This window comes from Ascaphus truei, chromosome 3, assembly GCF_040206685.1.
Source record: "Ascaphus truei isolate aAscTru1 chromosome 3, aAscTru1.hap1, whole genome shotgun sequence".
NCBI lineage: Eukaryota > Metazoa > Chordata > Amphibia > Anura > Ascaphidae > Ascaphus > Ascaphus truei.
Window position 1 is genome coordinate 433,896,120 of NC_134485.1, and position 13,378 is coordinate 433,909,497.

Below are 13,378 nucleotides of genomic sequence, written 5' to 3' on the forward strand. Positions count from 1 at the left end.
ATATTTGTGTACTTTATATTGTTATTCCTTCTTATCCATTTTGCTACACTGGAATATTTTGGTGTCTTACATCTAATAAGAATAATGAAGAATATGTACCCAATAGAAAGTTCAACATGCAATAATGCTGGATGGTGTTGTCCCTTTGATAGAGAGAGGACTCACATTTCCAAGATCATTGCACTCACGGGGCGAAGTTAAATCAAAGTTATAGGCTCCATGTCACAACACCACAGGTGACTCATCTCTAGAAAGTTTGGACAATGGTAAGATGGACCACAGACACCAAGAAAATACAAGACGTGGTGGAATATGCGGGATAATGATTGTTTTATCAAAGATAAAGTCGCTTTACCATCAAACTGTCTGCATCATGCTGGATCTGATGCAATATGAAATAAAAGAGTATGCTGCACTCAACAATGAATAAATACATACAGTTTACCGGTGCTGCTGGTTCAAGGAGCACCTGTCGGGGGGTATATTCCAGGGCAATACTCGGGAAAAGAAGGATCCAACGCTCTACGGTTTTCTAAATAAAGCTAATTTATTGTGCCACACAACGTTTCGACCAATAGTTATTTCTCAAGTGACTATGCATCAAGCCTAGTCACTTGAGAAAAACCTATTGGTCGAAACGTTGTGTGGCACAATAAATTAGCTTTTATTTAGAAAACTGTAGAGCGTTGGATCCTTCTTTTCCTGGATCTGATGCAATGCCAGACAAAATGATCCTGGATCTGATGCAATGCCAGACAAAATGGTTTTGGATCTGATGCAATGCCAGACAAAATGGTGCTGGATCTGATGCAATGCCAGACAAAATGGTGCTGGATCTGATGCAATGCCAGACAAAGTGGTGTTGAATCTGATGCAGTGCCAGATAGAATAGTGCAGGGTCTGATGCAATGCCAAACAAAATGGTTTAAATTATATTACTATATCATGTAATGAATACATACCACTGTTGACAACATAACATTGGTATGGAACGTTTTTGTAGAATTTTTTATTTAGCAACCTTTTTATTAATTTAGACATTTTGTTTATATATCTGTTGCTTGTAATATTCCATAATTCATTCAATCAATTTCTGTCTTGTTGGTAACATTCTCCTTTACAATAAATAATAATAATAATAATATGCTGATACCATTTTTTTAATTTCCATTGTAATCTCTGTGCTAATTCATTAATACTGTAGTGTTAGACCATTGGATTACTACAACAAGATTATCCAAGTACAGTATGATACGTTGTAGGCATAAATCTATGGATATGGTCTATTAAATGCAAGTAAAACTTGAGCTATCTGATTTAGAAATAAGCTCTCACAGCTCTACCTCTGCACACTTCCACTTACTGCTTCCCTAACTCTCTCACACATTACCTGCTCTCACAGCTCTACCTCTGCACACTCCCACTTACTGCTTCCCCAACACCAACTCCCTCACACATTACCTGCTCTCACAGCTCTACCTGCGCACACTCCCACTTACTGCTTCCCCAACTCCCTCACACATTACCTGCTCTCACAGCTCTACCTCCGCACACTCCCACTTACTGCTTCCCCAACACCAACTCCCTCACACATTACCTGCTCTCACAGCTCTACCTCCGCACACTCCCACTTACTGCTACCCCAACACCAACTCCCTCACACATTACCTGCTCTCACAGCTCTACCTCCGCACACTCCCACTTACTGCTTCCCCAACCCCCTCACACATTACCTGCTCTCACAGCTCTACCTCCGCACACTCCCACTTACTGCTTCCCCAACTCCAACTCCCTCACACATTACCTGCTCTCACACCTCTACCTCCGCACTCTCCCACTTACTGCTTCCCCAACACCAACTCCCTCACACATTACCTGCTCTCACAGCTCTACCTCCGCACACTCCCACTTACTGCTTCCCCAACACCTCATAACAGACAGCTATCCCCCTGTACCTTATGTTTTCACTAACCCTTCCTAGATTGTAAGCTCCGGTATTTTTATGTTTGTTTTTTTATAGTTTCCATCCTCCAACCCTATTGTACTGCACTACTGAATATGTTGGCGCGATATAGTTACATAGATAAATAAATAACATGATAATAATAATGTTTGTAATGTCTTTCGCTAACGTTGTTGGGGGAAAATATACAGTGTATGAATTGTTAACTCATTCCGAACCTAACATTTTCCTCCTCTACCCTCAGGAAACATGGAAGGCCAGCATTGCCTTCGTGATTGAGAACCAGCAGGAGGATGAGGTGCACAGCAAGGCGCTGTCACAGGCCGTGTGTCTCCCTCTTCGCCGGCTCTTTAGTGTTGTGACTTGGGAAAAGATGCTGGAGCAGGTACTGCCCCGTAACTCACGTACACTCGTCATTAGTGTGACGTCAACTGGTCACCAGTATATGCTTTTCTTTGTGCTCGTGAATATGTCACAGGTTCTTCATTGTAGCATGTACACGAACAACTCATAGATGGTACCTGACTGGGGCGTATTCATTAACAAAGCGATAACGTTGCGTTATCTTCCAATAGTGCCACCTCATGTCAGTCTTGGCATTGCTCCAATACAGATCCCAAAATACTGTAGGGCTTTTTGCTGAAGTGGCGAAAGAGGGGAGGGAAATAACGCTTTGTTGTTAAAATGATGCCTTCCTGTGGCGCTACACCCACCCAGAGCGCAAAAGTGGCTGAAAGTAATGCCAAGTTTAGAAAGAACTTGAATAAAGTAATGTGGAGATGCCACGGTAACCTTACCAAACTTTATTGGAGAGGAGAGGATATGATACCACTTCATTTGCATTTCATTTTCACTAACATCCGTTATTATTAATGCAGCTAATATTATCAGTAAGAACCAATCACTTTTAGGGGATTCTTATAATGTAAGAGGACATTGTCAACACTTACCTTTGCCGTCCTATTTACAAAAGTATCATATTGACACAATATTAACAAAATGGCAGCGCATCAATGTTCAATGGATTGTGGGACCGGATTTAATGAGCAATATAGTGTATAAGAGCAATAGGTAATGAATGGCTCACTGAAACATGGGCGATTTAACCAGGTGTCCTTTTCTTCCAGGTTTATGAACTTGGAAATCCAAAGACCAAGAAGTCTAAAGACGTGCCTTTGTACTACGAGGTAAGGATTAGTGTCCTCATCAGATACACCGTATGTGCCGTGTCCGGTGTCCTGCCATGGACTTATTGCAGATATAGCAGACAGTCCCTTGTTTTGGGCCATCTTTTCTCACTCTTCACAAATGTCCTGGGGCAGCCAGACTACCCAGATTGAAGTCTCCATTAGAGATGGGTGGCTAAGCATCTGGCTCTCACCAAGACCTGTCTCCACCCGCTTCCCTCCGGCCAGCTTCCAAGGAGACATAAAACACCACGATTATTTATACCGCTGTTCACCAACTGTGTTTTTTTTTTTTAACAACTTCACAGGCCCGGGGATCTGCAAATGGCTCGATACAAAAACATTTTGCTTGTGTTTGCACCCGTCGATGCCCCATAAACGTTTAATGCATCTCAGTTTTAAGCTGATGTAAAAAAAAAAAAAAAAGCTCAGCCTTTTAGCTGCGGTCAGAGACGTGGAACCGCTTGAGTGGTATCTGAAGCGGTCCCCCCGGACTAATTTAACACATACTCAATTGTTACGTTTATTGATTTAACCCCACGTGTACCAGGCCGGTCGCCAGCACAAACACACATTTACAAGTTATTTACGAGGTTAGGAGATATAAAAAAAAAATGTGTGAATGTACATTACATTTTGTTTCTGCCGTGGGATGTAATTGCCACAGGCCTAGAGCTGAAGCTGAGCTATGTTCCTGTATCTAATTACTGGAGGTAGTAGCTGGTTTCCTTTGAGCACAGAACCTTTGGAAACCAGGGAGCCAGTGCATGTGCAGCTGTAAAAGCAATTCCTCATTATAGCCCAGCATGGGCTACTTGCCTTGTTTCCTATCTCAAGTACTTACTTGTATCTAAGGGAGAAGGAGGGAAAGAGAGACGTGTGTTTTAATATATAGCCCGAGCTCTGCTTTCTTGCTTCCTGGGAATGAAGCAGTAACAAAGAGCCTGAGGCAGCCTGTATGTGTATAGAGAAAGAGTTAGTGCCGTAATAAGCCTCTCGGTGACTGTGATCAGAGGTTCCTGCTGCCACCAACTAACGGGGATTCTAACATGTGCTTTCTTATTAGCACTCCCTGAACCATTTCATAGATTTTACAACTATAAATGTAACCATAAGCTCAATTAAGAGGCTACGGGGCAGATTTATCAAGCACCGGTACGGGTTAGCACACTGGATCTGGCACTAACTCCCACGCAAGTCGGCACCGGATCTGGTGGGCTAAGCTGCTCCTATGTATCAAGCTCCTGAGACGTACACACACACATACAGTATATACATTGCATCTAATATAACGCTTATAAAGAGCAGATTCGTTACATTGGAAGCACATGGCGCGGATCTGGTAACTAGGGAAGCACATGGCACGGATCTGGTAACTAGGGAAGCACGTGGCACGGATCTGGTAACTAGGGAAGCACGTGGCACGGATCTGGTAACTAGGGAAGCACGTGGCACGGATCTGGTAACTAGGGAAGCACGTGGCACGGATCTGGTAACTAGGGAAGCACGTGGCACGGATCTGGTAACTAGGGAAGCACGTGCCGCTTTAGACTTGACTGAGCTTTTTTACCAAACAAGTTCATGGAGAGAATGGCAGAATGTGTCCCATTATGATACTGTATGTGATTCGCTCAGCACATCGTGCTGGCGGTCACCAGTAGAGATGGGCGATTTGTTTTTTTTGCGGATTTGGTTCCGCTTCAGATCTGCTGGTTCCTTTGGTCCATGAATTTCCGCAGATCGGACTCAAAAAGGGAAATGCGCCTTTTTCAGGTGGTGGGGGGGGGGGGGGAGGGAGTGGGTATATCACTGACAATCCACATGGCGGATTAATAATCCGGTCGTATTATTAAAAATCAGAATGATTGAATACTGTACAGCGATAATTCTTACATTTTATCACACGGACATTCAATTTAAGTTATCAATATATTGTCACGTTTAACAAACTTTTGTGAATCTGGTCCGAAGTGTAAAGAGGCCCATACTTACTAAGCGATGCTATGCAATAAGACACCTTCCGGCTTCGTTATTTAAATGGCAATATGTCGTCCTCTGGCGCCGGTTGGTGGGTGTCCTATGGCAAAGCACTGCTTAGTAAATAAGGCCCTAAATGTGTGGTTGTGAGTCCATATGCCATGCTTCTTAGGCCTCGGGCATGGTCAGCGCGTAAGGCACGCTTGTACTTACCTGTGAGCCCCTACAGCCGCAATGAGAGTGGCTTTAGTAGGGGCTCGCCTACGTTTCCGCAAGCGCACGGAAGCGTAGGTCTTAGCAGAAATTTAAATTTCAGCGCTCGCCGGAGCGCAGGGCCGGTCACGTGAGCGGTTCGCCCAATGAGGGCGAACCAGCTCCGTGACGTCACTGGCCCATCCGCCGACACGCCCCCGGACGGCGCGCTGTCTAAGGCCAGGGAAAGCACCCGCTTTCCCTGAGCCTCAGCGCGCCTCCGCACGCCAGCAGGAACCCTGGCCGAGGCCTTATTCTCTGCCTGCCCTGCTGGTGAGCACTCGTTACAGTGCATTCATCTGGCTGTAAGAGTTACCAGGTTGCAATGTCATTGAAGTTATTTCAGTATTTGTAATAAAGTTATTTTGTATATTTACAAATACTGTTGGCCAACATATACCAGTAGAAAGTGTCTATTTACAAATGCTTGAATTCCTGTGGGAGCTATCCTTGATCAGTGCATTGCATATGAAAATATGAATAATTCATGTATGGGTTTAAAAAATCAAAATACCATAAAACAAATTATGTCGGTCAGCACATAACTTCATGGACACTTTTTGCTGCCATTTTGAAAAGTTTCCCTTTGAAAGTTTGGGTCACAGCCAATATGCCATGATTCCAGATGTGGCCTTGGGAGGCACCCGAAGATGTCAAGTCCGTCCCTTACATTGAGCGGTGGGGAAAGTATTTCAGAGGATTGGAATAGATTAAATAAGGGAACATTTATAAAAACAGCTTTCTTTAGGCAGGCTAGCCAAGAGGATCTCTGGGAAGCAAGAGACATGTTTTATAAACTTGTTTGAACTAGAGAATATTATTTCTGGGTCAGAGTGTCCATTAAGAATTCTGTGCATAACATGCGCTATGACATACTCACCACAATAACACACTCACGCTCGTCTAGGGGATATACCGGTAGACCATATTTTAGGAAGGGGGCACAACACCAGATTTAATGCTCAGCCTGTTACCTTCTGCTTCTACCATGACCCCTGTTACTCTACCAAGAGAAAAGATGCCCATGTGCTAGACTCGGAACCGCAGCCAGAACATCCCATCTTCTCTGTTATGTTTCTATTCTTACGCTGTTTTCTTTTAAAATCGGAGGTCTCCAGCCTCTATACTCAGTGGTCACAAAACTGACAGATTTGTAGCATCCACTGCACAACGTTAATTTGCATCCTGAAGTGGCAATTACAACAAACTGGGGATTAATGTGTTGTTGTAAGTTCCCCCAGTACACAGGAGCATGAATAGTAGGGAAATGAATCCCAAAAATTGGTGCTAACAAAAACCCTCGACAAGTGGCATTGGCAAACAGGAAAATGCTGTAATGAACCCTTGAGGGAATTGATGAGTGAATCCGTGAGATAAGTACTTATGCCTTTGTATAAGTGGGATAAGAACATCCATAGAGTAAAACCAGGGTACAGAGGAGAAGCAGAACGGGGAAGGAGAAACAAACCAACAGCCCTAAATGACGGCGGCGGCGGCGGCGCTGGTACGCTTCGACCTCCACTCACATCACACAACTGGTCTGGTTAATATAACTCGATTCCCACCCTGGCTGGGGTACTGGCAGGTAGTGGCAATGAGGCCAATGACAGCGACAGTTCAGTTCATGATAGAACTCACGGTCCCCTGGTATAGGAATCTCAATCAATTCGTCCGAGCGAGCTTCTATCTTCACAAAGGTAAGTATCAACCAAGACAAGAGAGACAGCACTACAAAAGTTCTCTTATCTTTTGCAGTGCTCTTTCTCCCTTGTTTCTTCATTAATACTCCCCCAGTACATATACTACTTAAAATGTTTTATCATTTGTTACTGGAGATAGCAGTCGGATGGTTAGGAATTATGACTCAAGCAGCTTTTTCCTCAAAATTACACGTGTAAAAGTATTTTGTTTTGTTATAATTGCTTTATTATGTGTATCAATGCAAAGGCACCAGGTGCATTTACTATTGTAAGTGAAATGTTTATCTTTGTAACATCATTAACACTGGTGGGCGCAGGAGTAACTAGAGTAACGATGTGGCCCTTGCTGGCTTTGCAGTTTTCTTTCACTAGTATCTACTGCCGTGCTCCTCAACATGCTTCTCAACATGCTCCTCAACATGCTCCTCAACATGCTCCTCAACATGCTCCTCATCATGCTCCTCATCATGCTCCTCATCATGCTCCTCATCATGCTCCTCAACATGCTCCTCAACATGCTCCTCATCATGCTCCTCAACATGCTCCTCAACATGCTCCTCAACATGCTCCTCAAGAACCCCAACGAGGCCACATTTTAACTCACACATTTTGTGGGTTTAATGAAAAAAAAAAGGCTGCCATATTGCAAAATATGATGCTTAAAACATGGCCTTTCCGAGGTTTCACAAGAGGTCTAAAAAAAACTTGTGTAGTGGGATCATACATAAAGATCCTGGACCAGCCAATGATAACTCTAATTTATAAATTAATTGTTATATTGTTATATATTCTCTGGTTAAAATACACAAAGTAATTATTTTTCCTATAACCTGATCTGTTATCACCAGGAGACCTAAATAAATAACATTCATAAATAACCAAAATAATCTCCTGAGCGGGTTATGTATCAAAGAGTGGTAGTGCCAGGTTGTCACGGGAGACCAGGTCTTTTAACAAATTTATACCGGGATTATTCAATAGTCAAAACACAGTAGTGAAATAAAATGGGGTTTATTTGGATAAAAACCTCGAAAACACAGAAATACAAAAGACAGAAATATACACACTTACTGGGGTTTGAAATCTAGCCTTCCCTAGGGGAAGGGCGCACGCTTGCAAGAGCTTACCCTGACTGGGACCTCATCCCGGATGTCCTGGAACAAAATTCGGCAGAAAATCCTGACCGGGACCTTGTCCTGATTTTCCTAGCTTCAAAACGAAGCCGGCTGCTCTGCTATTTGTAACAGAGCAACTTTGAAAAGCCCGCCCGCGCTTTATTGACATAAGTCACTGGATGGCCTGGTTCTCTGACTGGGGATTCTCCTTACATACCCTCCGGTGAGCTACGTTCAGCATGGAGGAAGGAGGAGCAACAAATCAGAGCGTGGGAATTCCTCCCCGCCAGCTAACAGAAATAGGAGCTCGTCCTTTGGCTAACGTCAGAGGAGGGGGCGTGCCAAGATGGCTCAGGATGCCCCGTGGGTGGGACATACGAATTGACCAATGGGAAACGCACCGAAATTCTGCCGCTTCCCCCAGTCAGCCCATTTCCACCTACTGGGCAGGCTCCACTGAGTTTGGCAAACCAGAGGGTCCTCCCCGCAGGGGGTCTCTGTTCTCCTGACTCAGTACTCCGCTCTGCCCCAGCCACTTAGCACCCGACACCTCTCAACATCCCATCTCCTCTTTCAACTACAATGTCTATCCAGACTTCCCGGCACCTTTGTATATACTATACCAAGACAAATTTCCCTAGCCAATTCCAATCCCAATTCCCCTATAGTCCCACCCCCTCCCAACACTGCCCACAATTTTCAATTTGGCCCAGTATCTGAAGAGGAGATTATACAAGCGTTCCTCAAACTAAAACTAAGCAGCCAATGTGGACCTGACTTACTACAATCTAGGTTCCTACGACTTGGTGCCCCAGCCATTGCCAAACCAATTGCATCCATAGTCAACTCTATCCTGTCTGCAGGCCATATCCCTAAGACCTGGAAAACTGCCAGAGTTGTCCCAATCTTCAAAAGTGGGGACAAAAACACTGTCTCAAACTACAGGCCATCTCACTTCTCCCAATTCTATCCAAAGTCATGGAAAAATGTGTCCACTCCCAATTAAGCGATTTCTATACCAAGACAAATTTCCCTAGCCAATTCCAATCTGAGTTTCGCCCCACACACTCCACCGTAACTACCCTGCTAAAAGTTTGCAATGAAATCCAGTGTGGAATGGAATGGGGACAACTCACTGGTGCAGTATTCCTAGATTTTGCAAAGGCTTTTGATACAGTTGATCATGCTATCCTGCTTAACAAACTCCAGAGCTCTGGAATAGGGAAGCATGCTTTAAACTGGTTTCAGTCCTACCTATCAGGAAGATCCCAACATGTGTCCATCTCAGGCTCTATCTCCAACCCCCTGGATATCACCTGTGGTGTCCCGCAAGGCTCTGTTCTGGGGCCCCTACTCTTCTCAGTGTTCATTAATGTTCTTCCCACAGCTTGTAAGGAAGCCTCAATACACATGTATGCAGATGACACCATCCTATATGCACACAGCCATAGCCTCTCTGACCTTCAACACATACTTCAGTCTGACTTTTTGAGACTCGAAAACTGGATTTCCCAAAACAAACTGTTTTTAAACACTGACAAGACTGTAACAATGGTATTTGAGACAAAGACTAAATTTTTAAAGCTGCCAGCGACTGAGCTCCAGATTAGAACCAACACTAACACCACCCTAACTCCTGTTACTAGTTTTAAATACCTGGGCATGTGGTTGGACTCCCACTTAACATCCAGGATGCAAAATTGATACCTTGACAACCAAGACCTATGCCAAACTAGGGGTACTTTACAGGAACAAATCCTCCCTAAGTCTCCTGGTCAGAAAGCGTATCGCTCAGCAGATGTTAATGCCAATTATTGACTATGGAGACATAGTATATGGCTCGGCACCTCAAACCCACCTTGGCAAACTTGACACCCTCTACAATTCAATTTGTCGTTTTGTTCTCCAATGCAACTACAACACACATCACTGCGAAATGCTCAAAGAACTAGATTGGTCATCACTCGAGTCTAAGCGCAAAGTTCACCTTTCCTGTCTTGCCTTCAAATTCTTTATGGGCAAGCTACCCAGCTACCTGAACAAGCTCCTCACCCCTACCACATGCAGCACTTATCATCTGAGATCAGACTCCAAAAGACTGTTCATGGTACCAAGGCTCAACAAAGTATCCGGACGTTCCTCCTTCTCTTACCGTGCACCCCAAAACTGGAACAACCTACCAGAGACTCTCACATCCACCACCAGTTTAAGTTCTTTCAAATCTAAGGCTGTCTCACATTTTAATCTGGTCTGTAACTGTTTCATTCGCCCATAATATAAATTATCTTTAACTGTGCATGCAATGTCTTGTATATAATGTATACCCTGTTCATTTATGTAACTATTTGTAACCATGTATTATTTGTCTTAACTTTGTGCCCAGGACATACTTGAAAACGAGAGGTAACTCTCAATGTATTACTTCCTGGTAAAATAGTTTATATATATATATATATATATACCCGGGCTGAATAGACATTTATAGTAAATGCACAACTCATAATAAAATATGTTTTATTACACAATATCTCTTGTGGAGGCCCATATCTGTGCGGGAGATGGGACTGGGATATCTGGGCTCGAAAACCAGGAGTCTGGGGGACACTGGGCAGCCCCAGTGTAATTCCACTCACGTACAGGCAAATAGTGCCTGCACATCGGGGAGAATTAGGGGATTACCTGTATCATCGGCCCCTGAACTCCATGAAAACAAAATAATTGCATTTCGACCCAAATATCCCACATAAAACGCACACACAAGAAGTTTCATGTTTCTAGGGCAAAGGGAACATGTAAACAGGAAAAGCAGGGGTCACTTTATTTTTTGCATGTATAATCCCGGATCCCTGCCTTATGGTGCTAGGTAGCTGCCAGGGACACCACGGTTTCAGGGGTAACCAGATGAGCCTAAACCTTTATTGTGTAGCCTGGTTACCCCCTCCCGTCACACAGGTGTTTTACTAATATTTACCATGAGAATGGTTTCACCGTTTATTTTGAGCTCTCAGGTTCTACACCATTGGAAGTGAGTGTGAGGTTCTACACCATTGGAAGTGAGTGTGAGGTTCTACACCATTGGAAGTGAGTGTGAGGTTCTACACCATTGGAAGTGAGTGTGAGGTTCTACACCATTGGAAGTGAGTGTGAGGTTCTACACCATTGGAAGTGAGTGTGAGGTTCTACCCCATTGGAAGTGAGTGTGAGGTTCTACCCCATTGGAAGTGAGTGTGAGGTTCTACACCATTGGAAGTGAGTGTGTCCGTTTACTCCACTTTGTGCAAAAAAACGCATTTCATGTCAACCGCATTGAGAAGGAGAGACAGGCGTGCTTGCAATATTAGCCTAACTAATTATAGTTGCGTGCCAGCTTGGCGACAGTTTATTACAACTGCTTTAACTAGGGAGCAACGCGCTGCAATGTTTAGGAAAGAAGACATACAGAGCATATCATAACAATCTTTCTGAATACCGTGATAAGACAAATGTCACACCGTGAGGTATGAACATGCTAATCCGATCATTTTGGCAGTGAGCATAACGGAGCTACCTGAATAGACCCCATAGTCTTTTGAATATATATTTGGAAAGTAGACATAGAGGAGAGGGAAGAAGAGGTGGATGTCGTTTTGGTGGAGGTCGTTTTGGTGGAGGTTTTGTAGTGGAGGTGGTGGCGGCATTGGTGGGGATAAATTTGATAGTTAAATCAGTTCAAAGTAGTGCTGTTGGTACTGGTGATGATCCAGCTACAACTAGTACTCAAAGTCATCATTGTAATAACCGTCACAGCAAGTAGAAGTAGAAGGACAATAATTACACTGTCAATGAATCACATTCACATTCACATTCACAACAATCTCACTGCAGAATGCCCACTTCCACTGCGCCCCCCACTGTCTAATAGACGATGAACTTCCACTTAAGAAGAGATGTAAAAAAGGAACTGAAGGAGAAAGTTCAAGTCAGCCGGCCATGTCCCTATCCGTAGCTAGTTCTTCTGATACTAAAATTGATAATGTGTGGAAGCATAATATTGAGAATGTTAATAAAACTTTCAGTTGTACTGGAAAAAAAAAAACAAGGTCCACCACCGACACCACCACCATTGATACCAACGCCAGCTTCTGCTGTGCTCAGCCTGTTACTGCTGCTAGTAGATGTCCAACCTTTTTTTGAATATATCTATTGTATTTGCCATCACAGTTTCCATGGGTAATAATATCCACATTTTAACTGCCCTTACTGTAAGGAACCATTTTCTTTGTTGCTGGTGAAATTTCCTTTCCTCCAACCTTAAGGGATGGCCCCGAGTCCTTTGTGCTGCCCGTGGGATGAATAGTTCTTTTGAAAGCTCCTTGTACTGTCACTTATGTGATCTGACCCACTGTCATATGATGATTCACGAACCACCATCATCCACATCATTATCTTATTGCCAAAACAAGCAATTTTGACATCAAATATTAGTCCTGTTTGAATGTTGCACATCTAGTAGTAGTGGCGTCCCAAACAAGCCAGCCACTTAAGTGCAATCTGTACTGTACCAGGCAGGCAGTGCTACACCCGTTCCTAACATCTCTGTCAGAATTGACAATTGTCATCTGGCAGCCACCAATTACATAATTTGCCACGGCCCTATGATCACGGTGCCACAGCCATGCTATTAGGAAATATTGTGCCATAGCCCTGCAATTATGGTGCCAAGGCCATGCTATTAGGATGTACTGCGCCATGGCCCCGCTATTGGGAAGCACTCTGCCATGGCCCTGCGATCATGGTGCCACAGCGATTCTATTAGGAAACACTGTGCCACAGCCCTGCAATCATGGGGCCACAGCCATGCTACTAGGAAACACTGTGCCACAGCCCTGCAATCATGGTGCCACAGCCATGCTATTAGAAAACTGTGCCACAGCCCTGCGATTATGGTGCCATGCCCATGCTATTAGGAAGGACTCTGCCAAGGCTCTGCAATCACAGTGCCACGGTCAAGCTATTAGGGTGCACTGTGCCACAGCCCTTCAATCACAGTGCCACAGACATGTTATTAGGAAACACTGTGCCACGGCCATGCTATGAGCAAGAACTCTGCCAGGGGTCTGCGATTACAGTCATGTAATTAGGACGCACACTGCCATGGCCCTGTGATCACGGTTCCGCAATCATGCTATTAGGAAACACTGTGCC

General features: G+C 44.1%; 1 protein-coding gene across 4 annotated transcripts in view; it reads left to right on the forward strand.

Moving 5' to 3' along the window:
- SPAG17 (sperm associated antigen 17) overlaps positions 1-13,378 on the forward strand; it is a 481,463-nt gene that overhangs the window by 85,992 nt on the left and 382,093 nt on the right. For all 4 annotated transcript variants that reach the window (XR_012800093.1, XM_075592931.1, XM_075592933.1 and 1 more), the window contains exons 2-3: positions 2,208-2,348; positions 3,091-3,150. Coding sequence is in view for 3 of the 4 variants with exons in the window: in XM_075592931.1 (XP_075449046.1) it covers positions 2,208-2,348; positions 3,091-3,150 (201 nt within the window). In the remaining variant the exon portion in view is untranslated. The remainder of the gene's footprint in view (positions 1-2,207; positions 2,349-3,090; positions 3,151-13,378) is intronic.